The following is a 25,280-nucleotide window of genomic DNA, read 5'->3' as shown; positions in this document are numbered from 1 at the left end:
AATCTAGCACTCTTCTTACTTCGTTTGGTCATTGTGCATATTGTTCTTGCACTCTGGATGAAATTTCAATCAGGTCCCACCATTCTCCACAGTCACTTAAATATTTGAAATTCTTTATCCCAAGAAATTTTCTCTCCATCTTTTACCCAAGAGTTTAGTTGCAAGGAGATGGTGTGCTTTTTATAAATATGACACAAAACAGCATTAAACATGATTTTATTATGATTCTGATACAATATATTTTATTGCACTTCTGCAATGAAATTTCTATATATGATTGAAACAATATATTAAGTACAAACTGAAGCCAAGCACAGCAAAAGGACCAGATAAATATATAACATCTAAAATATAGTTTCCAAATTCATAGAATGCTAAAAATCCTTGCAACAACAACATTCATAAAATACCAACACCATTTTTCATGGCAATCTTGATAAAAGAAAAAAATAAAGTATGGGGGAGGGGGGGGGGGGGTTGTGAAAGGGCAGGAGATAAAGGCCAGGTTGTAAATACCCACCAAATTTATACAAATTCATTATAATCAATAGTTAGAAACAGCTCATTTCACAAGTAACAGTAACATCAAGGACTGTTACTTCTTATTAACAAATTATTATACTGTTCACAAAAATTGCAATATATTCTCAAGTATACATAATTACATATGAAATTAAAAGAAGGGACTATATATATAAACAAAGTAAATAAAGTAATGTCAAATTACACTGAAAAAAGAATACAAAAGTACGTCCATAGTAGTATTTAAATGCAAATAAGTTACAACAGATAACATGATTCAAATTATGTATCACTGCCATTTTTATAACTTGAACTTAACCTGTGGCAGCAACGGGTTAGCTCAAATTGTTTGTTTTCAACATACTGACTTGGGTGGAAATCAATCAACACCTTGAAATACGTCATTTCTTTAATATACTATGCCTTCCACACGACATAGTATCAATTTACCTGTTTGATATTTGCAGATTTTCTTATGTTACTTATTTGCATCAGTTGAACTAAATAAAGCAGTCTGTCTTATTTCACCAGTGACCCACCCATTCGAATTTCATAACTACTTCAAAATATTTTCTCAAAATTTTTTCCACAAATCCTGATAAGCTATCTTTTACATTAACATTTAATACTACTTTTGGCAAAATGTTTTTATCTGCCCAGGTATACGGCCTCTTTACACAACTCAATGTGTATCTAATATAACCACTTGCAACAACAGATATGATTTTCCTTGGCTTACAAGGCATGCAAGGTGAGAAATACTGATTACTAAAACACTGTTAGCACTTCATGATGGTTGCAAGGGTAAGTGGAATGACTTATAGCGGGATGGCAGTAAGATCCAAGAGTTTAGTGTGGAATATGCACCTCAGCTGATGCTCCAAAACTTATTACTCAAGGTATTAATACTATTGATGTTATAATTATTATTAAGGTTATTGTTATGATTCACACTTGAAGTAGTTAACCGAATAAGCAACTGGTGTTATATCTCAACCACACATAACCATACGAACAAATTCTTCATAATTAATATTTCCTTGAGAATCTTCCTGACCAGCAAGTAGTTGCTCAACTTCTTCGTCTGTCAGTTTTTCACCTGTAAAATAGTATGTTTGTCTCAGTATAATTTCACAAACAGTAAGTGAACATATCACTACTAAAAAATCTGAAGAGAAGCTGAAGTCAACAGAAAGTTTCAAGTAATCTTCAACTCAACAGAAGTATTACTTGTCTCCACAGCAGCACATAAACCTCAAATTTTTATGGGCAATTCACATGCAGTGGTGGTAGTGTATTACATACACATTAAGAAGACGCACAGCAAGAAGGTTGATGTGATTAGTTTGGTCTACAGAATCTGACACTGACGTACTGATCAAGTTCTGGTCATTACCAACCACCTTTAGATGTCAAGCAACCTTTTCGTGCAACTGTCTACAAAAGCAGAAGTGAAACAAAATTAATGGTCACTTAATGTCATATGTAATTGAGTAATTAATTTATTGACATTTGAAGTGTAGCCTGCTAACTAACATTGGCAGTGCCCCAACAAGAGTCAATAACAGCTTACATCAGATTTCCATCAGTAACTATTTACACGCACCAGCCACCTTACCAAGCAATATCTCATTAAGTCATTAATTTTGTTCTTGTAAGCAGATGCATGAAAGGGTTGCTTGTCAGCTAAAGTTGGTTGGTAACGACGAAAAATTGGCCAACACCAGTCAGCGTCAGTTTCTACAGATTCAGCTAACCCCATTAACCTCCTCCTATGCATCTTCTTAGTGTGTGTGTGTGTGTGTGTGTGTGTGTGTGTGTGTGTGTGTGTGTGTGTGTGTGTGTGTGTGTGTGTGTGTGTGTATTAATATACCACCACATTTGAATTGCACACACAAATTTATTTGAAGTTTGTGTGCTGCTGTAGAGAGGTAGAGAGAGAGAGAGAGAGAGAGAGAGAGAGAGAGAGAGAGAGAGAGAGAAACAAAACACAAGATACTCTCCTGAAGCTAAACACAATGTTAAATATTTACACAAGAAACAATTTTACATTAACAGTACATTGTACTGTTAGCATACCTAAAGTTGACAATAAATGACGCAATTCAGCTGATGAAATATATCCATTCCCATCTTTATCAAAATGCCTCAACCCTTCGATGAAATCATCTGCAGTGTCTGAAGTGCGGTTCTTTGAAATAGCTTGGTAAATTGGCAGAAATACCTCAAAACTTATTCTTTCATCTGCAAAAGAAAAACAAAAGTGATGTAAAGTATATGAGACCTGTAAATGACTGCAAAGTTTGTGAACAGCAGTTTCACATCCAGCAAATAAAATGTTGACTAGTCTTCTCAAATGTCATCAGATTCGCATACAAAAATAATTTCCTACTCAGGAGATCCTAGGAAACAGAACATGAGTTATTCAGTTGGAATTCTATGAATATCACCACAGGAAGCATTATTTTCTACCATCAGCAACGATGGAAAAAATATTTAATCTTACTGTAATATATTCTTTGTTTTAAGTTCTACTATCAGTAAAGTAAAATATCACAAAGCAAACAAAGGTATCACTGTTGCTATCAACTACAACAGTAAAAATAATACGCACACCTCCCTGAAAGACCTACACTATCATACAGCAGTAACTACATTTTACACAGAGGACGTTTGCATCATTACATGAAGTGCGATACAAGGTGACAAAGCCAAAAGCTGCACCAATATAACAACACTGCAGATCTGTGAAGAAACTTGTCTTATTTTACACTGCTGTTTGAATTTTACTGTGATGCATCAGAGCTTCTGGCAACAAGAAAGCCACACACTGTCTTATATGAAGTCACTTATCCATGAAATGAACACTAAGTTTCAATTACAATGCTACAATTTGTGTTTGGTGTATTTGCAACTCGTTATGACCTGGTCTCAAGATAGAGTTAGTTAGAATGTGTCTCAAAGTTGGTTACACATCAATGAAAGTTGAAAAATCATTGTTCTTGCATTGAAGTCTAACTGCAACAAGATGTACACAATTTTAAACTTTAGATTTAATCCACTGTAACTGTTACTCGCAACTTTTATGGTGCTGTGATTTTGACATTAGGAAGGTAATTTTTTACTAAACTCAAGAATTCCAATAAAAATGAAGGTCAAATTTTTTGAAATGCAGGTCTTTTGTTAACACAAGTAATACGGCTTATGACCTACATGGGTTTTCAGTGAACCCCATGAATCTGTCTAAGAACTGGCGTTGGAGATGCAATGCATGAACAACACAAAGCTGACAACTTTCCAATCTATGAAAAAATCATACTCCTTTAAGGCAGATGCCAGTTTCAACAGTGTGGGCTCTAATCTCTCTGATTTTATCCTCATGGCCTCTTCTCGAGATATATGTAGGAGGGAGCAATATACTGCTTGACTCCTCGGTGAAAATATGTTCTCGAAACTTCAACAAAAGCCCATACCAAGCTACTGAGCGTCTCTCTTGCAGAGTCTTCCACTGGAATTTATCTATCATCTCCGTAACGCTTTCGCGATCACTAAATGATCCTGTAACGAAGCGCACTGCTCTCCGTTGGATCTTTTGGATCTTTTCTATCTCATCTATCAACCCTACCTGGTACGGATCCCACACCGGTGAGCAGTATTCAAGCAGTGGGCGAACAAGTGTACTGTAACCTACTTCCTTTGTTTTCAGACTGCATTTCCTTAGGATTCTTCCAATGAATCACAGTCTGGCATCTGCTTTACCGACGATTAATTTTATATGGTGATTCCATTTTAAATCACTCCTAATGCCTACTCCCACATAAATTATGGAAATAACTGCTTCCAGTTGCTGACCTGCTATACTGTAGCTAAATGATAAAGGATCTTTCTTTCTATGTATTCGCAGCACATTACACTTGTCTACATTGAGATTTAATTGCCATTCCCTGTAGCATGCGTCAATTTGTTGCAGATCCTCCTGCATTTCAGTACAATTTTCCAATGTTACAACCTCTCGATATACTACAGCATCATCCACAAAAAGCATAGCAATGGTCCTACGACACTCCCCTGCGGCACACCTGTAATCTCTTACTTCAGAAGACTTCTCTCCATCGAGAATGACATACTGCGTTCTGTTATCTAGGAACACACTAATCCAATCACAGAATTGGTTTGATAGTCCATATGCTCTTACTTTGTTCATTAAACGCCTGTGGGGAACTGTATCAAATGCCTTACGGAAGTCAAGAAACACGGCATCTACCTGGAAACCTGTGTCTATGGCCCTCTGAGTCTCGTGGACGAATAGCACAAGCTGGGTTTCACACGATCGTCTTTTTCGAAACCCATTCTGATTCTTACAGCAACATTTTGCAATTAGTTTTGCTGTGCAGATAGTGACAACTGCTGTTTTAACCTGTACAGAGTAAATGGTAATTGACAACTTTAGAATGATGCTTGTGAAAGCTAAACCAACTTCTATGAAAAATAAGCACACTGACAGTAGAAATAAACACTAAGTTTTTTTAAGAAACAGTTAAAAAGAATTCTATTGATCAAATGTAGTGTTGTATGCAAAAACCAAGCCAAAACAGAAATTCTAAGTAAATTTAGTGACACTGATCATATTACTTCCCCTGAAAATTACAAGAACAATAACAAAATCATTGCACAACAATATAAATATTAACAAGTAGGCTTATGTCAACGTATATTTCCAGTTAAGTGTTTTAATTAGAAGATAGAAACAATGGAATGTGTATTTATGGTGTAACATAAATCTCTTTAATAACTGTGAAATATCTTTTTATATTTTAATGTCAGGTGGATTCGTTATAATTTCTTGAAATTACCACTACTTCACTGTCAATTAATTTTGGTCGTCGGGGCGTTATCTCAAGGCAATAACAAGAAACCTAACCAGACAAGTACAAGTTGAACTCTCACTCTGGGGGTTGTTTTATTATTATTATTATTATTATTATTCTTTTCTTTCTTTTCTCAGACGTTATGTCCGGTCAAAAATGGAAAGTGACGCGGACCTTGATCAAGCGTGACTTCCTTTTAACTGTATGGTATATGTTACATTGCATTTAGGAACTTTCGGGTGATTGAACATGTATCAATAATTACGGATTTCTGTAGTTGTATATATAAGTCTGGATGTAGCTGTATTGCATTGATGTACTGGTGGATATTGTGTGGTATGACTCCTGTAGTTGATAGGATAATTGGTATAAAGTCAACTTTATCCTGATGCCCCATGTCCTTGACTTACTCAGCCAGTTGGATGTATTTTTCAATTTTTTCTCCTGTTTTCTTTTGTATATTTGTTGTATTGGGTATGGATATTTCGATTAGTTGTGTTAATTTCTTCTTTTTATTGGTGAGTATGTCAGGTTTGTTATGTGGTGGTGTTTTATCTGTCATAATGGTGCTGTTCCAGCATAATTTGTATTCATCATTCTCCAATACATTTTGTGGTGCATACTTGTACGTGGGAATGTTTTGTTTTATTAGTTTATGTTGTATGGCTAGTTGTTGATGTATTATTTTTGCTACATTGTCATGTCTTCTGTGGTATTCTGTATTTGCTAGTATTGTACATCCGCTTGTGATGTGATCTACTGTTTCTATTTGTTGTTTGCAAAGTCAGCATTTATCTGTTGTGGTACTGGGATCTTTAATAATATGCTTGCTGTAATATCTGGTGTTTATTGTTTGATCCTGTATTGCAATCACGAATCCTTCCATCTCACTGTATATATTGCCTTTTCTTAGCTATGTGTTGGATGCGTCTTGATCGATTTGTGGCTGTGTTAGATGATATGGGTGCTTGCTATGTAGTGTTTTTCCAATTTACTTTCTTCGTATCTGTTGATGTTATGTGATCTAAAGGGTTGTAGAAGTGGTTATGAAATTGCAGTGGTGTAGCCGATGTATTTATATGAGTGATTGCTTTGTGTATTTTGCTAGTTTCTGCTCGTTCTATAAAGAATTTTCTTCAATAAATCCCCTTCCTCCTTCCTTTCTGCTTAATGTAAATCTTTCGGTTGCTGAATGTATGTGATGTATTCTATATTTGTGGCATTGTGATCGAGTAAGTGTATTGAGTGCTTCTAGGTCTGTGTTACTCCATTTCACTAATCCGAATGAGTAGGTCAATATTGGTATAGCATAAGTATTTATAGCTTTTGTCTTGTTTCTTGCTGTCAATTCTGTTTTCAGTATTTTTGTTAGTCTTTGTCTATATTTTTCTTTTAGTTCTTCTTTAATATTTGTGTTATCTACTCCTATTATTTGTCTGTATCCTAGATATTTATAGGCATCTGTTTTTTCCATCGCTTCTATGCAGTCGCTGTGGTTATCCAATATGTAATCTTCTTGTTTAGTGAGTTTTCCCTTGACTATGCTATTTTTCTTACATTTGTCTGTTCCAAAAGCCATATTTATATCATTGCTGAATACTTCTGTTATCTTTAGTAATTGGTTGAGTTGTTGCTGCCAATAGTTTTAGATCATCCATGTATAGCAAATGTGTGATTTGTATGGGTATGTTCCAGTAATATTGTATCCATAATTTGTATTATTTAGCATGTTGGATAGTGGGTTCAGAGCAAGGCAGAACCAGAAAGGACTTAATGAGTCTCCTTGGTATATTCCACGCTTAATCTGTATTGGCTGTGATGTGATATTTGAATTTGTTTGGATATTAAGTGTGGTTTTCCAATTTTTCATTACTATGTTTAGGAACTGTATCAATTTAGGATCTACTTTGTATATTTCCAATATTTGTAGTAACCATGAGTGGGGTACACTATCAAAAGCTTTTTGGTAATCAATGTATGCGTAGTGTAGCGACCTTTGTTTAGTTTTAGCTTGATATGTCACCTCTGCATCTATTATCAGTTGCTCTTTACATCCCCGTGCTCCTTTGCAACAGCCTTTTTGTTCTTCATTTATAATTTTGTTCTGTGTTGTATGTGTCATTAATTTCTGTGTAATGACTGAAGTTAATATTTTGTATATTGTTGGTAGGCATGTTATGGGGCGATATTTAGCTGGGTTTGCTGTGTCTGCTTGATCTTTAGGTTTCAGATAAGTTATTCAACGTGTAAGTGTATCAGGGAATGTGTATGGGTCTCAATGTAACTGTTAAATAATTTAGTTAGATGTGAATGTGTTGAGGTGAACTTCTTTAGCCAGAAATTTGCTATTTTATCTTTTCCAGGGGCTTTCCAATTGAGAGTAGAATTAATTGCTCGGGTGACTTCATGTTGGAAAATTATCACTTCACTTCAGGCATTTGTGGTATCATCTTGTATGTGTCTGTTTCTGCTTGTATCCACCGTGCATGCCTGTTATGTTGTACCGGGTTTGACCATATGTTGCTCCAGAAGTGTTCCATGTCTGTTATGTTTGGTGGATTGTCTATTTTAATGCGTGTGTTATCTATTGTCTGGTAAAATTTCTTTTGGTTTGTGTTGAATGTTTGATTTCGTTTCCTCCAATTTTCACTTTTTTTGTATCTTCTAAGTCGTTTGGCCAATGCTTGTAATTTCTGCTTCTTTTCATCTAATTGCTCTATCACTTCTTGTTGTGAGATTTTACCTAACCTTTTTCGTTTTTGTCTGATATTTCATTTCTTATAAATTGTGTTAGCTGTCTGATGTCTTTTCTCAGTTTTTCTGTGGTGTCACCGCTAGACACCACACTTGCTAGGTGGTAGTTTTAAATCGGCCGCGGTCCATTAGTACATGTCGGACCCGCGTGTCGCCACTGTCGGGGATCGCAGACCGAGCTCCACCACAAAGCAGGTCTCGAGAGACTGACGAGCACTCGCCCCAGTTGTACGGACGACTTTGCTAGCGACTACACTGACGAAGCCTCACTCATTAGCCGTGCCAATAGTTAGAATAGCTTTCAGCTAAGTCCATGGCTACGACCTAGCAAGGCGCCATTAGTAACATTGCATGTATCTAAAGAGTCTCACTTGTATCGCCACAATCTCCAGATGTACCAAAAGGATGGATTAAAGTTAAGTATTCCAGAAGCTACGTACTTTTCTTTATAGCATTCATTACGTATCCTGTTTCAGACCTCACGCCATCCTGCTTTAACTTAGCGCGTGCCTTTCGGCTTCCTGTCATTGTGTCTAGGCTGTCTTGTCTAGACACAACATTTTCTATTCTGATCTGTAGCCTGTGTTGCCATGCTGGTTTTGTGGGTTTCTTCTGTGTGTTGGTTGGTTCTGATCTCTGCCCAGTGTGTATATTTAGTGTAGTGAGTGCTCCTATATAAACCAGTAGTTGTAACTCTTCCATAGTTGTGTTTTCATTTATTTTGTTGTGTATGATTGAGTTGATAGTTTTTATTGTTGTTTCGACTTGTGGGTTATTTGGCGGTCTATGCAAGAATGGTCTAATGTCTGTATTTGTGTCTTTGTATTCTATATACGTCAGCTGAAATTTTTCTTCTATATCTAGCACGTCTGTCACTTCGTGTTCTATTTGTGCTTGTTCTGGTGGCTGTCTTAAGATTTCGTTTTCCTCTGACTGTTTAATTGATGAGTGTTGGTCTTTGTTTGTTTGCTCTGGGACGTTTGAGCTGTATTTTCTTCTTCTTCTTCTTCTTCTTCTTCTTCTTATTGCACATTATTTAGTTCCAGTATTTGTTGTACTTGTTTGATGTTTTCTAATTCTGACTGGGGTATCCTATTATTTTTGATTATTACACGGATCTGATCAGCTAGTCGTTGTTCTGTTAAAAATTTTAATTCTGGGTATCTGGTAATAAATGTTGTGTATACTTGTGATCTGTATCCAGTTGTGTTGGTTCCTAGGTTTGTTGCTTGGTAATAACAGAACATGAGGTGTCGATTAACTTCATCTGACCATCTCATCCTCTGTCTTTGTTTTCCTTCTAGGGTGGTTGCAGGAAGCATATCCTGCAAAACACCTCTATTTGGATTTGAATCACTTTCCAGTTGGCTAGCAGTGTCGTTACCATTGTGGGCTGGCATAGGGTTCAAGCGTCGTCCCCGACCATGACTGCGCTTGTCCGAGGCTTCTTTAGTTCTGTCCTGAGCCAACTAATCACACTAAAAGGGGGGTTAGCCCTATTGGTGGTTTGTTCTTTTCGTCGCCTTTTACGACTGGCAGAACATACCGGAGACTATTCTTTTCCCGGGCTTCCACGGGGTTATTATTATTATTATTATTATTATTATTTCATGTGGCTCAGTAGCCTGGTGCATGTCTATTGGACATCACTTTGGCCCTTACCTACCACAGCTATTCAAACCATGTGTGTTTTCTGGAGACTCCTCACATAGCTGAGTTAAGGCTATGTTAAAACAGATTAAAAATCTGTTGTTCAACCCACATTTGATCCCCCGATCTGTTTCCAGGCAAGTGCTTTATTAAACTGCCTATTGGCTTCTGTCTCTGGTTTTTCGGTTGATGTCTAATGATTTTACTGACTTTTGCCAGCACGAGTGCTTGGCATTGTCAAAGCTTCACCCTCCATTGCCGATGGTGAACAATTCACCACCGGCAATGTAGGGTGAAGCTTTGAAAATGCCAACCACTTGTGCTGGTGAAACATCAGTAAAATCATTAGATGAACATCGGCCGAAGAACCCAAGACAGAAGCCAATAGGCAGTTTGTCAACAAGTGGCCGCAAAAGCCTTAACAATTTTGTAAGTGCTTTATTGCTAGACCACCAGGCCCTACATGTATGTAAATAGGTTTTGACTATAGTGACTTAGATGCTTAACTTTTTTTACACTGCCAAGGGATGACAGACCTTAGAACCTGATAAATTTGAACTTTATATCTCAACCCATTCCTGAGAAAGAGGGATCTTGGCAGGCAGACAAAGTGATCTTATAAGCGTTATGTTTTTTATTGACAGATACAGAATCCTAAAAATTAAATTTAGGCTTCTGTTTGTCAGTATGTAATGATCCACATAGAAGAGTGGAAAGAAAATGAAACATCCAATGGTGCAATATTTTACATTGTGTTGCATGTTCTCAAAAAAATAATGGAAATACATTCCTGCCAAATGATAATATACAATGTTACAACAGTCATGTGAAATATAAGCAAGTAATTCATTTTTTATGTCTTGTTTGGTAACTTTGAAGGAGAGAAATTGAGTTAATTGATAATGAACTAAACTGTGTTTCAGACAAACAGCCTGAGAATGAATTTTTCCTGTACATTTGGTACAGCTGGGAAGCAACGACAGAGAGAGAGAGAGAGAGAGAGAGAGAGAGAGAGAGAGAGAGAGAGAGAGAGAGAGAACTTCTACATAGGTGTCACACGCTGTGTACCAAGTAATTTCACAATCTTACACAGCACTGCACTGTTGTTTGCCACACAAAAATTACAGTATTTCAAAATGGTAAATATATCAGACACTTTACATAAAACAAACCAGTCACAAATGCTTTCTACAGTGGGACAGCTGGAAACTGGCAGTAAAATCCCACAATAACATTTGTACAATATTAAAAATAAGTGAACAGTTCCACCCTTTCATTATACTGTTCCACTGATTTGTGCTTTATATAATTTGTTACCTCCTGAAGCAAACTAGGTAAGTACACACACAGTTTTCCCCACTAACTGCAAAACCAATTTACTATCATGCAGCTGTGCCTCAATAATTCACACCCAGCTACACTCCTGATTATTGTTTTTTTACAGCTGCATTGCCAGAAAGGTTCATACTGTGGTACAAAGAGAAATTTGTCACTATCAAATCAATTCGAATGCTTAAGTGCTGCTGAGCTGTCCACTGATTAACATTTCTGCAAAGTGTCAGCAGCTTAGGAAAATATGCATCTTTTTGTATTAAAAATATCATTTGGCTTTCAGGTGCACTTCTTTGACACTAAGTGGCTCACGTATTACTTTACTGCTCATTTATTCAAACATTTTTGGCTTTATGAGGTACCATAAATCTTGTACCAACAAAGAAAAATTTGAGACTGTCACCAGGATTGTGCCCTGGGGTCTTCTATACAAGCTACTGATGCTAATCTCTCGACCATTACACAATCTATCTGTGGCTGACAACAACAAATGGTCTAGCAGAATTAAACATGCAAATTCTGTTACACTAAGATTGTCTTCAGGATCTCAACCATAACCCACAGCTTCTCTAAAGCTTTCCTGATCAATGAAATACATGACTTTTTCCGATACATACATCATGTTTGACAACAGTGTTCCTTATTCTGACAGATGACTGAAGTTTTATCCAAGAAAATGTAATAAGAGACTCAGTCCTACATAATTATGAAACTAGAGAACTCCAATGAATCATTAAAATTAAGTTTCATCTCCAAAGAATCTACAGTGCTTATGCAAATCTTTCAGATAATTTTTGGAACCTGTAATTCTAAAGATGTGACAATTACCTGGCTTATGTTGCTGGGTGAATTTCTTGACATCTGATTCTGTTGGATTCTGTCCCAAAGCACGCAGAACATCACCTATCTGAGTCACGTGGATTTTGCCATCACCACGGGAGTCAAACAGCTGGAATGCCTCTTGAAATTCTGTAAAATTACACAAAATATAAACTGATAAATATGACACAGAGAAGCACTGAGAAAAAGTTTTACACATACACTTCCCTACTGCATCAGTGTCAAGGTTTATGTTTGTTCTGCTGTCATTTGCTAGTTTGGGAAATATCAGTAGCACCAGTAATAAATTTTGGTGACATTTCTTAAAGTAACAATACAAACTTTTCCATTTACAAACAGCTACTGGCAAGACTGCAATGCTTTGTCTAGAGTCTAGACAGTATTAAGATCTAGGTTTTGTCTCACTTTTCTGTCAAACTAGAAGGTAAGTTCCCTACCTAAGTCTGATTGTACACTTGTCCTAAAACAAAAAATTAACTGATAGAATGTGGCATACTGTGAGCTGAATGCCACAAGCAAAACACAGTATAGGCCCTCCATCATAGAGGATGAAACCTTGCATCAATGGACCTTCAGTGAATGATCAAGGTAAATTTGTACTAACTGTGGCCAGCAGTGAGATGTGTGCCATGTCCAAACATATTTTTAATTCCTCAGTAACATCTGATTACCATTCCTCAACATCAGCCATTTTTAAGGGAATGGAAACAGTCACACTGCATCCCCAGCAGGTGTCCTTGGCCACTGTGAATGTGTGTGCATATCCCCTCCAGTATGACCTCGACAATGTGTAGTCTATGGAACACCGTTTCTCAATTCAAAACTTGTAAGGTACTTGTGCGCATACAGGAAATAACCATGGACACTCAAACAACTGAAGATTTGGTGAAACAATATGATTGAGTTACAGCATTTTGCCTATGCTACCCTAAAGGTAGTAACCTTTCAAAAATTTGATATATAGTCCAACTTCAGCAGAATCCCTTCCAAGGTCTTCTAAGCTGTCCAGAAGATTATGCTACAGATATGTCAGCAGCAAGATTGTTCATGATATTGGTGTGATTCATCACTAGACACTGTGCACACTCAACCAAAGCCAGTTAGGTATAAGGAGTCCCATTTGCCTTAGTAACAAGGGGAACTCCCCATTGCACCCTGGTAGATTTAGTGGTAAGAGGGCCCAGTGGACTGTTTGTAAAAAAACTGAACACAGAGAAAAATAGCATCGCGGTTTAAGTGGTTATGGTGTTGGACTGCCAAGAGGGCGAGCCATATTCAAACCTCCCTGATGCCAATCCTTTTTTTGTTGTTCAAATTTGTGTGTGTGTGTGTGTGTGTGTGTGTGTGTGTGTGTGTGTGTGTGTGTGTGTGTGTTGTGGTGTAAAGTCCATTTGCAACAGCAAGGTGTAAGGTAGGGACCTATAATGATAGCTGATTCTGCACAACCACTATTAGCAGCAGAAAGGAAATGGCTTTCGAATGGGAACCGTAAACGTTTGATGAGAATGTGGCAAGTCAACCAAAACCTCCACCTGAAAACACGCCTGATGTGTCATACACAGGATTAAAGACAGTACGTGTGTCATATGAGAAGAGATTCCTGTCGACACACCTAACTTGTATGACTGGTAAGTGAAATACGCCACCTTGGCTGATATAGATGTTCATATGAATGTGATCACTCCCAAGGATATGTGAACATAACAGTGTCACATACACTGCAACAAATGAATGCACCAGTTTCACAATCACAAAGTTTCTCTGTGCTCTGTCAAAACATGTTTTTAACATTTTTGAAGTTGCATTCTGTTTTGGAAGTCTTCGATTCTTGAATTCCTTTGTTGTACCATAGTTCACACTTGTTTATTTGTTGTTTTCACTTCTGTGAGATGTCTATGTTGTATCTTGCCTGCTCTCACTATTCATCACGTTTACTTGCGATGATAATATTCTTACCACATGACTCATTCTACAGCCAGTATATAGCGTGACAACTGCCACGACTACAGAAAGAACCAACATTTCAATTACCGGACAGACAGTTCATAATGCTGTGGAAAAAATTGGGCGAGGGAGTTTTGAACACAGCTCGCCCACTTCACCGTCCAACACAATGACCAATTACCTACGGCACAGATGCTGTTTCAGGCTGCTCTTTATTGCACTACTGCTTCTTGGACCATTCACTGTTTATATTTTCCTTCTTTTCACAGTTCAGTACATCATCTTCCTGTTTTCATGTTTGATCTGTGTTCAGTTTTTGACAGGCTACCCATTGTGACATCTTACCACTAACTCTGAAGGAGGTGCGATGGGGAGTTCCCTTGTAAGCAACTATTATAGCAGTTTTCTCTCAACCACTGCTCTGTCTGATAATTGTATGCAGGTTTTAAAATGGTCACCGGGGAGTCTTAACATTTCCAACTATGCAGTAGGAGTGAAAGCATGAGAGCAATGTCGAAAAACAACTCCATACTAGTGCATTTACCCCAAGTTCAGGAGACAACGTTCCTGTGGAAAAATAGGCTCAACAGCTTGATCCCCCACTGGGATGTGGTGAAGTCCCATAAACAATGTGCACTGAAATCTCCATAGAGGAAAGGTACAATATGATAAGTGGCAAAGTTAGAGAGAGCATCTGTCTGCCGATTCATGGTGAGGCCACATCAAGGGGGCATATGTGTATCCTACAACGCACAGTCAATGTTTTAGCAACAGACTATAGTGAGGGGGAGGGACAAGGGGTGGTTTGTCCATTACTTACAATAGTTCAACTGGAATCTACAGCTCACCATTGCACCTCTTCCGTATATTCTTCAAATTCGTTACATCTTCCTCTTTGAATTCATCCACTAACTAATAGCTATATAGTGGGTGTCCCTCCTAAGAGTTGCTACATGTCTTTTCTGATGTTTTGGCGGATAATTGCAATTTAATTTTTGTACTGTGTACTGCAGTCAGCCCAAACAAATACTGCTCATCACACTTTTCATGCAATGCCCAGTGTCGACAGAAAGTTACGAAAAAAAATTATTTTTAAAGCAGAATTCCACATACCCATTTGATAGAGTGGTCCCTAATTAGTATAGTGTGATTATTTCATTAATATGTATTAACAAGGACATTAAAACCTTTAAAAATAACAAGTACTCCTGCACCGACTGAGCAGCACAGCTGCATGACAGCAGCAGTCAGCACTGGCCAGAGTGGTGCTTCTCTGTTAATACACACTCACGAAATTAATCACACTAGACTAATTTGCGACAGTTCTATTGAGAGCGCATGTAAAATTTCACTAATTAAAAATGGTTTTGTTTGTAATGGGAAACAAACCAATACCTTCCATCAACATTAGGCATCACACAAAAGACATAATGAGCAGTGTGTTTGGGCTGACTAGCTACATATTGCAGAAACTGAACTGCAGTTATCTACCAGAACACCACAGAAAATGTGATTATCACTTATGAGTAGCATCTCTTGTATTTTACTGATAAGCCAAAATATATGACTCACTGGTTAATACTGTGTGTCCACCTTTAGAGTGCAAAACAGAAGCAATTTTACATGGCAGAAGTCTTGACAGTTCTTTGTTAGGTTTCCAAAGATTTGTGGCACAAAATCTCTCTGTGAAAGTCTGAAGCTCAACACCATTCCAGACATGTCCCACAAAGTTCAAATCAGATGAATTTGGTGACAGACATCAAAACAAGTTCACTACCACACTCCACAAATCACTACACGATATTTCTTGCCTTTGGCGAAGACACTGCTCCTGCTAGGAGAGACAGCCATAGGGTAATGTATCAAATATGAAAGGACGAATGTTATCTTCAATAATGTTCATGTGAAACATCTATCACCGTGCCTTCGATTACTACCGCAGGTCCCATGGATGCCCACATGATTATCCTGCACAGCATAACACTGTCTCCATCGACGTGTGTCATTTGCAGAGAGATGGTTTTGAGAAGCCCTTCACCCGGATGATGGTGTACCCGGACCACTGTTATCTGGAGCAACAAGACTCCAGGACTGTCACCACAGATCACTGCCTATGCTGCTTTAGAGAGCAGGAAAGCCTCCAACCTCCATGTTATGTGATGTGTTGATGTCTATTTCACCTACTCATGGTTTCACTGACCTTAAACCACTTTCCATAGATGCTCATGACACCAGCACACGAGCAGTCAATTAGTTCCATTGTTTCCTATATTCTCTTTTCCAGGTACCAGGCCATAATTTGCCCTACATTGCTGCTAGGATGATTTTCCATCTCTGATCTGGTTATAGACTTTCCTTACTTGACGTGCCTGCAGTAACACCATGTGGCATTCGATCTCACAGTGGTCCTAACATTGGCTCGTCAGTATTTATCCATTACACAAAAACTTTACTATATTTGGGTGAGTTTCATGAAGTTTCATAGCTATTTGACGTTCACTCATAATTTGCTGTTAGTATTTGCCTAGTCTGATGGTGGTAGCTAACTATGCTGTGTATTCCATTTTTAAGATGATTCAATAACTTTAGTGTGTGTGCTTTGCCCTCAAGAGGCTTTTGCACAGGGCAGGGAGACACCTTTTCAAATCACCCATCCATCCTTTCATTAGTCAAAATGTCACTCAAAAATATCCACCTGTTACAATTAAGAGCACTTAATATTTTATTATTGCTCCCTGAAAGTACACCCATCCAGATGGAGTGTTTTTGCTTTTAGAATTGGATGAATGGGAGTTTCCAACAGACTCAATGGTATTATTGATCCCTTTACCTTTAACAGTAAGCCAGTAGGAGGAGGAAGGAGTAGAAGTTCTCACTAGAACAAGAGACCTATTCATTTTATTATGGATGAAGAGGAGAAATATTACACTGACAACTATGAGGAATTTCAAATTAGAGATCATGGTATTCTAACAAGCAGCTAAGGAAATAAATGTGAATCCAGACAGAACCATCGAAGGTTTCCCGGTCAATGTTTCGCCACAACAGCCATCCACCTTATCGACAAGCAACCCACTCTGAGGTTAATTTGTGCACTCCAAAGTGACTACAAAATTTAACACCTACAATAGAACCAGCAATACAAAACAAGTTATCATTAAATTCCTAAATATTATGAATAAAACTTTATGCTACCACAAATACAGATATCCCTTACAATGTTTTACATCTACATCAACACTTCAAGTGCATGGCAGAGGGTATGTTCACTAAACCCATTATTAGGGATTTTCTCCAGTCCATTCATGAACAATGATTGTTTGAACACCTCTGTGTGTGCTGTAATTAATCTACTCTTATTCTCATGATCCCTATGTTAGTAACATAGGGATGTTTAGTATATTCCTAGTCACCATTTAAAACCAATGCTTGAAACTTTGTCAGCAGACTTTCTTGGGATAGTTTCCATCTATCTTAAAGATGCCAGCATCTCAATGACTGTGGGTCAGGCAAACTTGTGACCATTCATGCTGCCTTTCTCTGTATATAAAGGGCATGTAAAAAATGAGCAGGGGGATAATTACAGAAGCCAGTACCTGTATGTTAGAAGTATTGACCCTGGCTGTTGTGACACTTGTCTCACTACAACAAGGCGGTGTACGGTTGTCTCATAAAATTCCTGAGGCTGTGATGTTAATCAGTTGCGCATGTACAGCTAGATGTCATCGTCCGAGGTGAATCGTTTGCCCTCAGAGCCTTTTTAAGGGGACAAAAAAATGGCGTAATCACAGGGAGAGAGAGGTTCGGACTGTATGGAGGGAGGCCAAGAACCTCCTATCTGAATTTCTGCAGTAGTACCGTGACTGCTGACCGTATGAGGCTTTGTATTGTCGTGGAGCAGAATGATCCCAAGGGTGAGATTGCCTGGTCGTTTTTATTTGGTCACTTGGAGAGGGTGGTCAAGATTCGCAGGTAACACAGGGGCATTCACTGTTGTTCCGTGCTGCAGGAAGTGAATCAGAAAGTGGCCATCTTGGTTAAAGAAGAACGTCAGCATAACAATTCACCTCTGACGATGACATCCAGCTGTACGTGCACAACTGGTGAACATTGCAGCCCTGGGAATTTTATGAGACAGCCATTCACTGCCTTGTGTCACAGTGGGGCAAGTGTGTCAACAGCCAGGGTCAATACTTCTAACATACAGGTACTGGTTTCTGTAATTACGCCTTCGGCTCCTTTCTTTTTGAATCCCCCTTATACATTCAATATCCCTTGCTAATCTTATTTGGTAGGAGACCCACACACTAGCAATATTCTAGGATGGGTCACACATGTGCTTTGTAAGCAATCCCCTTTGTAGATTGACTGCACTTCCCTAGAATTCTACTAATAAACCAAAGACTGCTACCTGATTTACCGACAACAGCCTATGTTATTGTTTGACTATTGTCTTACACCCAAATATTTGTGCAAGTTTATAGATTCGAACTGTGACTCGCTAATATTATATTCATAGGGTACTAATTTCTTCATTTTGTGTTAAGATACAAATGAAAAATACCAAGATAGAGTAATTCCATTTGTACCATAGCCATACCACACAGTATCAGCATCTTCATAAGGCCTTAATTATAGACAAATCTTTTCCACAGATTTCAATAGGTAGTCTAACAAAGGTGAACACTTATGTTTAATCAGGGTGTGTATAGGGACAAGGAAAAAATTCCCAGATTTTTCCCAGATTTCCTGGTTAAAAATACACTTTCCTATATGAAAACACACTTTTTTGTGTTAAGTGACAGAATATTTTCCCTCAGAACTGTAGAACTTATCAATCCTGGGAATGGATGTGCTTTTATACATAAGCGTACAATTTCCCAGCACTTTAGAAAACAAAACTCAGGGGAAAATCACGTTTAGGAAAGATCTTTGATGTGCAGCAACATGGACACTGCATATTTTCGTATTACGAAAGTATAAATTCTAATTCCACCAAACACTGCATGGTACTTTCCAAAGCATTGAAATCAAGGTTGTGATGTGCTTTTTTAAGCCCATCATAGCTCATGTCACATGATCTTGCCACTTTATGACATCAGTTATTCAGAGCATAGGATACATGATGTAGTCAGCCAATAGCAAGATCACTGTTAAGTAGTGTGAACACACAAACAAGAAAAGTAAATGGTTTAAATTAATATACATAGTGCTACAAAAAAGCAAAGCTTTCACATACAATATTGGTCTCTAAGGTTAATAAGCTGCAAGAAAAGCTAAGCTTTTCACATATAATGTTGACCTTTTTTGCACATTTTACACTTTAAGATTTATCACACACGTGCCAGTAAAATTTTTAACAACGACATAAATGTCTCCTCTTCTGGGCTCCAGAGCACCAATATCAAATGCCTATTATGCCTACTACAAGCAAAAAGCTTTATGTTAGGAAATAGTTTCACATTTCACTCATACGCTCCAGTTTCTCAAGCACGAGATTCAAAAGTAGTAGTAGGAAATTTTTAAATAAATTTGAAATCGTCATATTCTTCCATAATTTGTGTGATGTCCCCACTTCTCCTTCCTCATTGTAACAAACAATCTTGTCATCACTATTTCTGTAACTATTCCTGCCATTGCCGTAACTTATTCGCTGTTCAGTTCAGTTATCCTGCGATTATTCTCCGGTTAGGGAGTTTTTACATGTTTGTACAACACATTGCTGCTTCCAGAATAGAACTTAAACAGCTGCTAGCCGGGAACTGTACCACTGGACCCTAGTGGTGTAGCTATCTGGCAAAAAATTTGTCAAAATTTCATTTTCTTGGATATACCGAGAAGATAATGCATAATCTTTCTTACCTGTTATTCCTGTTAGTAGTTTATTTCCACTCTGGTAGTCTGAATCTATGGATTTCGCTAGTAATTATAACAACATTGATCATTCACAAACCCAATAAACCACGTACGCAAACAACGACTGGCGTTCACCCATTCGGCTTTACTCCACTCAGCTATAGCCCTGTCCTCTTTCGTCTGCAAGAAAGTTTATTTCTAGATGTGACAAGGATTCCCCTGATAGAGACGACATGTACACTATGCACGCATTCGGAAACCAGCTTATTATTTGTTCAGAAATCAACTGATGGTGTGTTCAAAAATGTCGAAAATCAACAGGGATGTGTTTCAAAACCATATGAATAATCTATAGACCAACATGCACTGGAGGCTAGGCACTTTTTGAAACAACGTCTTCCCCCCCTCAAGAGTATGAATATGGCACCCCCCCCTTATTGCCACCCACGTCAGATATCTCAGTTTGCCCCCCCCCCCCCCACCTCCAAGGTCTGGGTCTGCTGCGCATGTGTGAATCTGACAGCTTGGGTGTGCCAGTAAAATTCTTCCCGGTAGCATCTAGCTGCTTGCTGTGACTGCTTACACAACTAACAGCCACACTGCAATAGCCATAAGTGGGAGAAGGTACTACTCATACGCGACTCAACTGTGCATGCGCATCAGCCCACTCGTAACTGCTAAAACAAATCTATCATAAACAGTTGTGACGTCACGCTCATCGGAGGCAATTTGTTGTTACAAAGCATTGCATAGTCTTCCTAAAGCCTTTGGCAAATTTTGCTGTTGGCAGACGATTGTATGAGCACTGTGTTTTGTTGTTGTATATGGCAAATTTCCTTTGCAATTTCAGTTATTTTCGTTTTTTCTCTTGTTCATGTATTATTACCACAGTATTATATCCTCTGTTACAGTTTCAATTCTTACCAGTCAAAATTACAGAAAATTAACTGAAAACTAAAACAATGTAACTGAAAACTAAAACAATGAAAAATTCCTAGACTTCTAAACAATTTGCGAGTTCCTCGCAGTTTTCTTCCAGATGAAAAAATTCCCGGGTTTTTCCCTGATCTCTTGGGTCATATACACCCTGCTAACATAATTTTGAATTTTTCTATAAGAGAAAGGATGTGAGGAAGTTAAGCTTTGGTACACCATGACAACCCTGACTATTTTGACAAATTAAGCAGGAGTGTGACAAAATACGCCAAAAGCTGCTTAACCTGTGTACAAAGTCCGGAGTCAAAACCTGTGTAGTGTAGTTGCATGCATTTATTCTGCTGTTTGAAACAGATACTACACAGATTCTGATTCAGTATTTACAACATGTGAATTTCTTTAAAATAATGTACATGTCAAATGCTTCACATGCAGTGGTCACAAAAAAATCTATTCCAACAGAATATTAGATAACTGTAACCTGGCAGGTTTTACACAAACATGCTGGTGATTTGTCAAACTGTAAATCTGGAATTTCTCAAAAGACAGATAATGTTAAAAAAAAGCCAACCTACTTTAATATTAGTAGGCCCTAATCCACTGCCAAATTGCTCTCACATAGTAAATTCTATATTCCAAGAGAACAGATGGAAAAAAATTCAATCTGTACTCTCAAAGCATTACTCTTTTCCATTTTTGTACTGTACAAATGTATGATAAGGAACTTCGCAGAGTCGACAATGTTTTTTGGTTTGTGGTCCCAACATAATCTTAAATAGGACAGGGGGAGGCATATTGGAGAAGAAATTATACATTGCATGCTACTTTAATGGGAATATTAGAAGGATGCTGTAACAAAGAGATTGAGACAAAGAGATTGAGAACTGTATACTACACCTACCCGCACTCACAACTGAAATACGGAATTATTTTTTGGGATAATTCTCTCAGTCAGAAGCTCTTTAGACTACAAAATGGCATTGTAATAATGGAAGAAATAAAATAGAACAAAACCTGTAAACCATTCTTTAAAAAGCTGGAAATTCTCCCACTTCCATGTATTTATGTGCATGAGAACTGTTTCGTGGAGAAAAAAAATGCAATGGGAAATCCAGCTCTTCCCAAAAAGTGAAAATGTTCACTCCCATAACACCATGCCAATAAAGACTAGCCTAAATAACGGCAAGTCAAAATTTAACACTAGCAAAAGCAACACATTCTCCATAATGTGGACTACCAAGGAGGGGCATCTTTTGTGCCCACCACAAAATAAATACAATTTCACTATTTGTTGTTAATTTAATAAAATACTATTTAAATAGTACCGTAATGGACCCAAAATTATCTTTTAGCACAATCTTTGCAATGCCAACACATTTTTTGAAATGTGTACACCAATGGGAAGGTTACTTTAGGATCCACACTATTTTTTTAAACAAACTTCTGAAACTCATTTACTTTTACTTGCAACATACTTTTTTTAAAGAGATCCGCAGGCCTATATGGAAGATAGATCCCGCATGGGGAAACAGGAATGACATTTGTTGGGAAAATGTTGTATTCACTGCTAATGTTTTGGATTACATTTTACTGAAAATGTGAACAATTACTGAATCTGGTAAAAAAAGGTATACAAATATTTCCAAAATTTTAAAATATGAAATATACAACTACATGATATATTTGAAAGATGGAGATAACACACCCTCCCCCAGTACTGTGACAAGTTACCCACCAAGGCATAATTGACTTGCTACTACTGTGACTTGCACAAGTTCCTACAGGAAGTACACAAAATATCTACCTTTGTCCCTTAGTGATTTCTATAAATGTTACTGTAATACAAATATCGCTTTACCTATACAGTATATGCAATCTCTCCACCTGTACAATATAATGGTCTGTATGTATATATGCGCATTTAATGTAAAATTACAATGTAAATTAAATCATTAATATATTTTGTTATACCCTTACTTCCCCTAATCAGCATAAACCATTTGTGTAATATTTTATTACTAGGACCAATAAAGATCTATTAAAAAAGGTCATAAAGTGTAATTGCTCTGACAATTCATACAGGATGAAAATGATAACTTGAGCAAGGGGTAATCAAATGTTAAATTTTATTGTGTTTTTTTATGACAAAATTTTATTCCTGTGATGCTGTTTGTTAACATCAGCTGTTCTTTGTTTATGGTGAAATTTTACCACAATTTGACGTGTGTCCTGTACCTGAATCAAAGGATTTAGATTATGTACGTTGTGAGACAAACGAAACAATTCACAATGCATTTTTAGAATGTTAACATAGTACACAGAGAGGTAACTGCCCTTGGCAAATGGGCACAGTCATTACTGTCTATATTTAATTTATGTTACTGCCAATGAAGAAAGGTTAACAGATGTCCGTCCAGGCACTAAATACGTGCAGTACAGTGGTACATTATGAATCGTCTTGCACACAGGAACTTCGTCAATAACTACATAATTAAGGAGTTAACCACAATCCAAATTACACTGTGTGTGTGTGTGTGGGGGGGGGGGGGGGTGAACTTATACAGGTTTTATTAGAAACTTGCCACCAACACATCATGTAGTCAAAAGAAATATATGCGAAAAAACAGCAAGAACTCATGGAGAGGAAAAAAAAAATGCTGTATGGGTGGAAAGGGGAGGGGGGCACAAATTCACTATACTGAGATTTTATCACCTGGCCCACTGACTAAAGTATTCATTCTAGTTGAATGTGAGAAAGGGTTTTAGTCACTTCCAGTTCTCCATTTTATTCCAACCCACTGCATACAGAAATAACTAATCTCTGATTCCACACAATGAAGTTAAGTGCCACAGGAAAATTATATCCTTAAGTGACAGCAGTAGCCAATAGCAATTAGAGATCACACACACATTGTGGAACAACACCTACAAATTAATATAGTGAAATAAATTACAGCGGATGTAGGTGAATATGCAATCACCTAGTAAACAAATTACATGAGAAACTAGCACCTGTAAAATATCAGGTTAAGTAGTTGGGATAATTTAACCAATTATTACTGTAACAAATCATGATTGTTCCCAAATGTACAGAATTACCATGATAAGCAGCGAGGTGTTGCTCGTTCAGATCCCCACTGTGTACAACAATTTTAATACCTGCTCCAATTTAATTAACATTTGCGTTCTAACTTCATTCAAACAGAACAGTAGTAACAAACTTACTTACATGAAACTACTGCAAACACAGAAATCGAAACAAACTTCTTAGTGCATCAAAACTGACATATTCGCATGAATTTCATACACAGTATAAATTGCTCCTCTTCTGTATCTTTAAACTGTGCACGCATACAAAGACGAAACCTTAAAAAAATCTCTGAAACGTTCACAGTTTGTATGGTGCGTATTCAGTGTATTTTCTCAAGTTTTTGTTTCGCTGCTGTATGGTTTCTTACTTGGGGGGGGGGGGGGGGGGCGTGGTTCTAATATACATTCTGATACATTCGGTGCCTTACACAAAGCACATCTCTAGCACAACATTAGATCAAAGCTAGTTTAAGTTTATATGCTACACCATCCCAACTGTCATACGCCTACATACGACAATTAAGGCTCGCACCAAAACAACAATGCATTACGTACCCTCAACGGATGTCATTATCTTATTTGACACTTCGTAACCGTACATTTTTAAGCAGTGTAACGCAGTGCACACGGAATATGAACAGAGCTCGAAGACAGTCTCAAACGTACTGATGCGAGGTACTTCTGCACATAATCCACAAAAAGCAAGCACACCGCAACCAGTTATTTAGCTTTCAAAGTACTGCCTAATAAGGAAAAGTTTGGCGCGGGGCGTGCCCAGAATGAATCATGATGTAAAAGTTGACCTCCTTTTACAATGCCTTTCAGCACTTACCGGCCAGCTGGTCCTCTGTATAAGAAACCTGTAAATATTAACAGAAGGATTTCAATTTCAGAACAACAACAGTAATTCAAAAATCTGAAATAATCGACTAATTACAAGAATATCGAAATCTACCATTCCGCCTATCTCCTATCACAGCTTCTTTCAAGAATGGAATGTACCATAGATTATGACACCTGTAGAAGTGCAACTGCACCTTAGCGCCACTCTTTGGTTTAGACAGAGGTGTACCACAATAATGACGTCCAGGATGTAGGTCATTCATGAACAACCTATAACAATACGTTGGAATTAAACGTTCTTCACTTCGCAATTGATAAGTATTTTTCTATTGTCATCCCAAGGGTTCTTTTTAATGGAAGAGTGCAACTGGTGTTACATATCTGTTTGACGCTCGTAAAGTTTTCAAATGTAATCACAACGGTATTCCGTAAAAATATAAAAATATAAATGTATCCAACATCAGTCACGATTTCGTTACTTAACTTAACGTAACCTATAAATGATGAAAAGTGCGTAGGATCCCGAAAATTAATCCATAAGAAACGATACTAACATGAAACGAATGCTCAAAATTTTTGTCTAGTGTGAAACGTTATCGTTCTTTATTTTTGTTTTTCTTCTTTGAGGTAACGTATCTTTTAATT

At 37.6% G+C, this 25,280-nt stretch overlaps 1 protein-coding gene across 2 annotated transcripts; it reads right to left on the bottom strand.

Annotated features, from left to right (window-relative positions):
* Window positions 1-200: 200 nt before the first annotated feature.
* Window positions 201-24,875, bottom strand: LOC126469968 (myosin-2 essential light chain). 2 transcript variants are annotated; one of them, XM_050097394.1, is made up of 5 exons: window positions 24,748-24,875; window positions 24,625-24,652; window positions 11,955-12,095; window positions 2,602-2,766; window positions 201-1,621 (listed from the first exon to the last, which is right to left on the bottom strand). In XM_050097394.1, exons 1-5 carry the CDS (start codon window positions 24,748-24,750, stop codon window positions 1,515-1,517), a joined length of 444 nt encoding a protein of 147 aa, XP_049953351.1. In that variant the 5' UTR covers window positions 24,751-24,875; the 3' UTR covers window positions 201-1,514. The 2 variants fall into 2 exon arrangements, with proteins under 2 accessions (XP_049953351.1, XP_049953350.1); XM_050097393.1 differs by lacking the exons at window positions 24,625-24,652; window positions 24,748-24,875 and adding an exon at window positions 24,348-24,528.
* Window positions 24,876-25,280: the final 405 nt, after the last annotated feature.

Source organism: Schistocerca serialis, chromosome 3, assembly GCF_023864345.2.
Source record: "Schistocerca serialis cubense isolate TAMUIC-IGC-003099 chromosome 3, iqSchSeri2.2, whole genome shotgun sequence".
Classification (NCBI taxonomy): Eukaryota; Metazoa; Arthropoda; class Insecta; order Orthoptera; family Acrididae; genus Schistocerca; species Schistocerca serialis.
This window is presented reverse-complemented; position numbering and strand designations above follow the sequence as displayed.

Excerpts from the sequence above, each read along its gene's own strand:
- LOC126469968 (XM_050097393.1), bottom strand. The coding sequence starts at position 24,393 with ATGTACGGTTACGAAGTGTCAAATAAGATAATGACATCCGTTGAGG. Across the intron at positions 2,767-11,954 it reads CACCCAGCAACATAAGCCAG|ATGAAAGAATAAGTTTTGAG; the intron begins GTAATTGTCACA and ends TTTCTTTTGCAG. Across the intron at positions 1,622-2,601 it reads TCATTTATTGTCAACTTTAG|GTGAAAAACTGACAGACGAA; the intron begins GTATGCTAACAG and ends ACTATTTTACAG.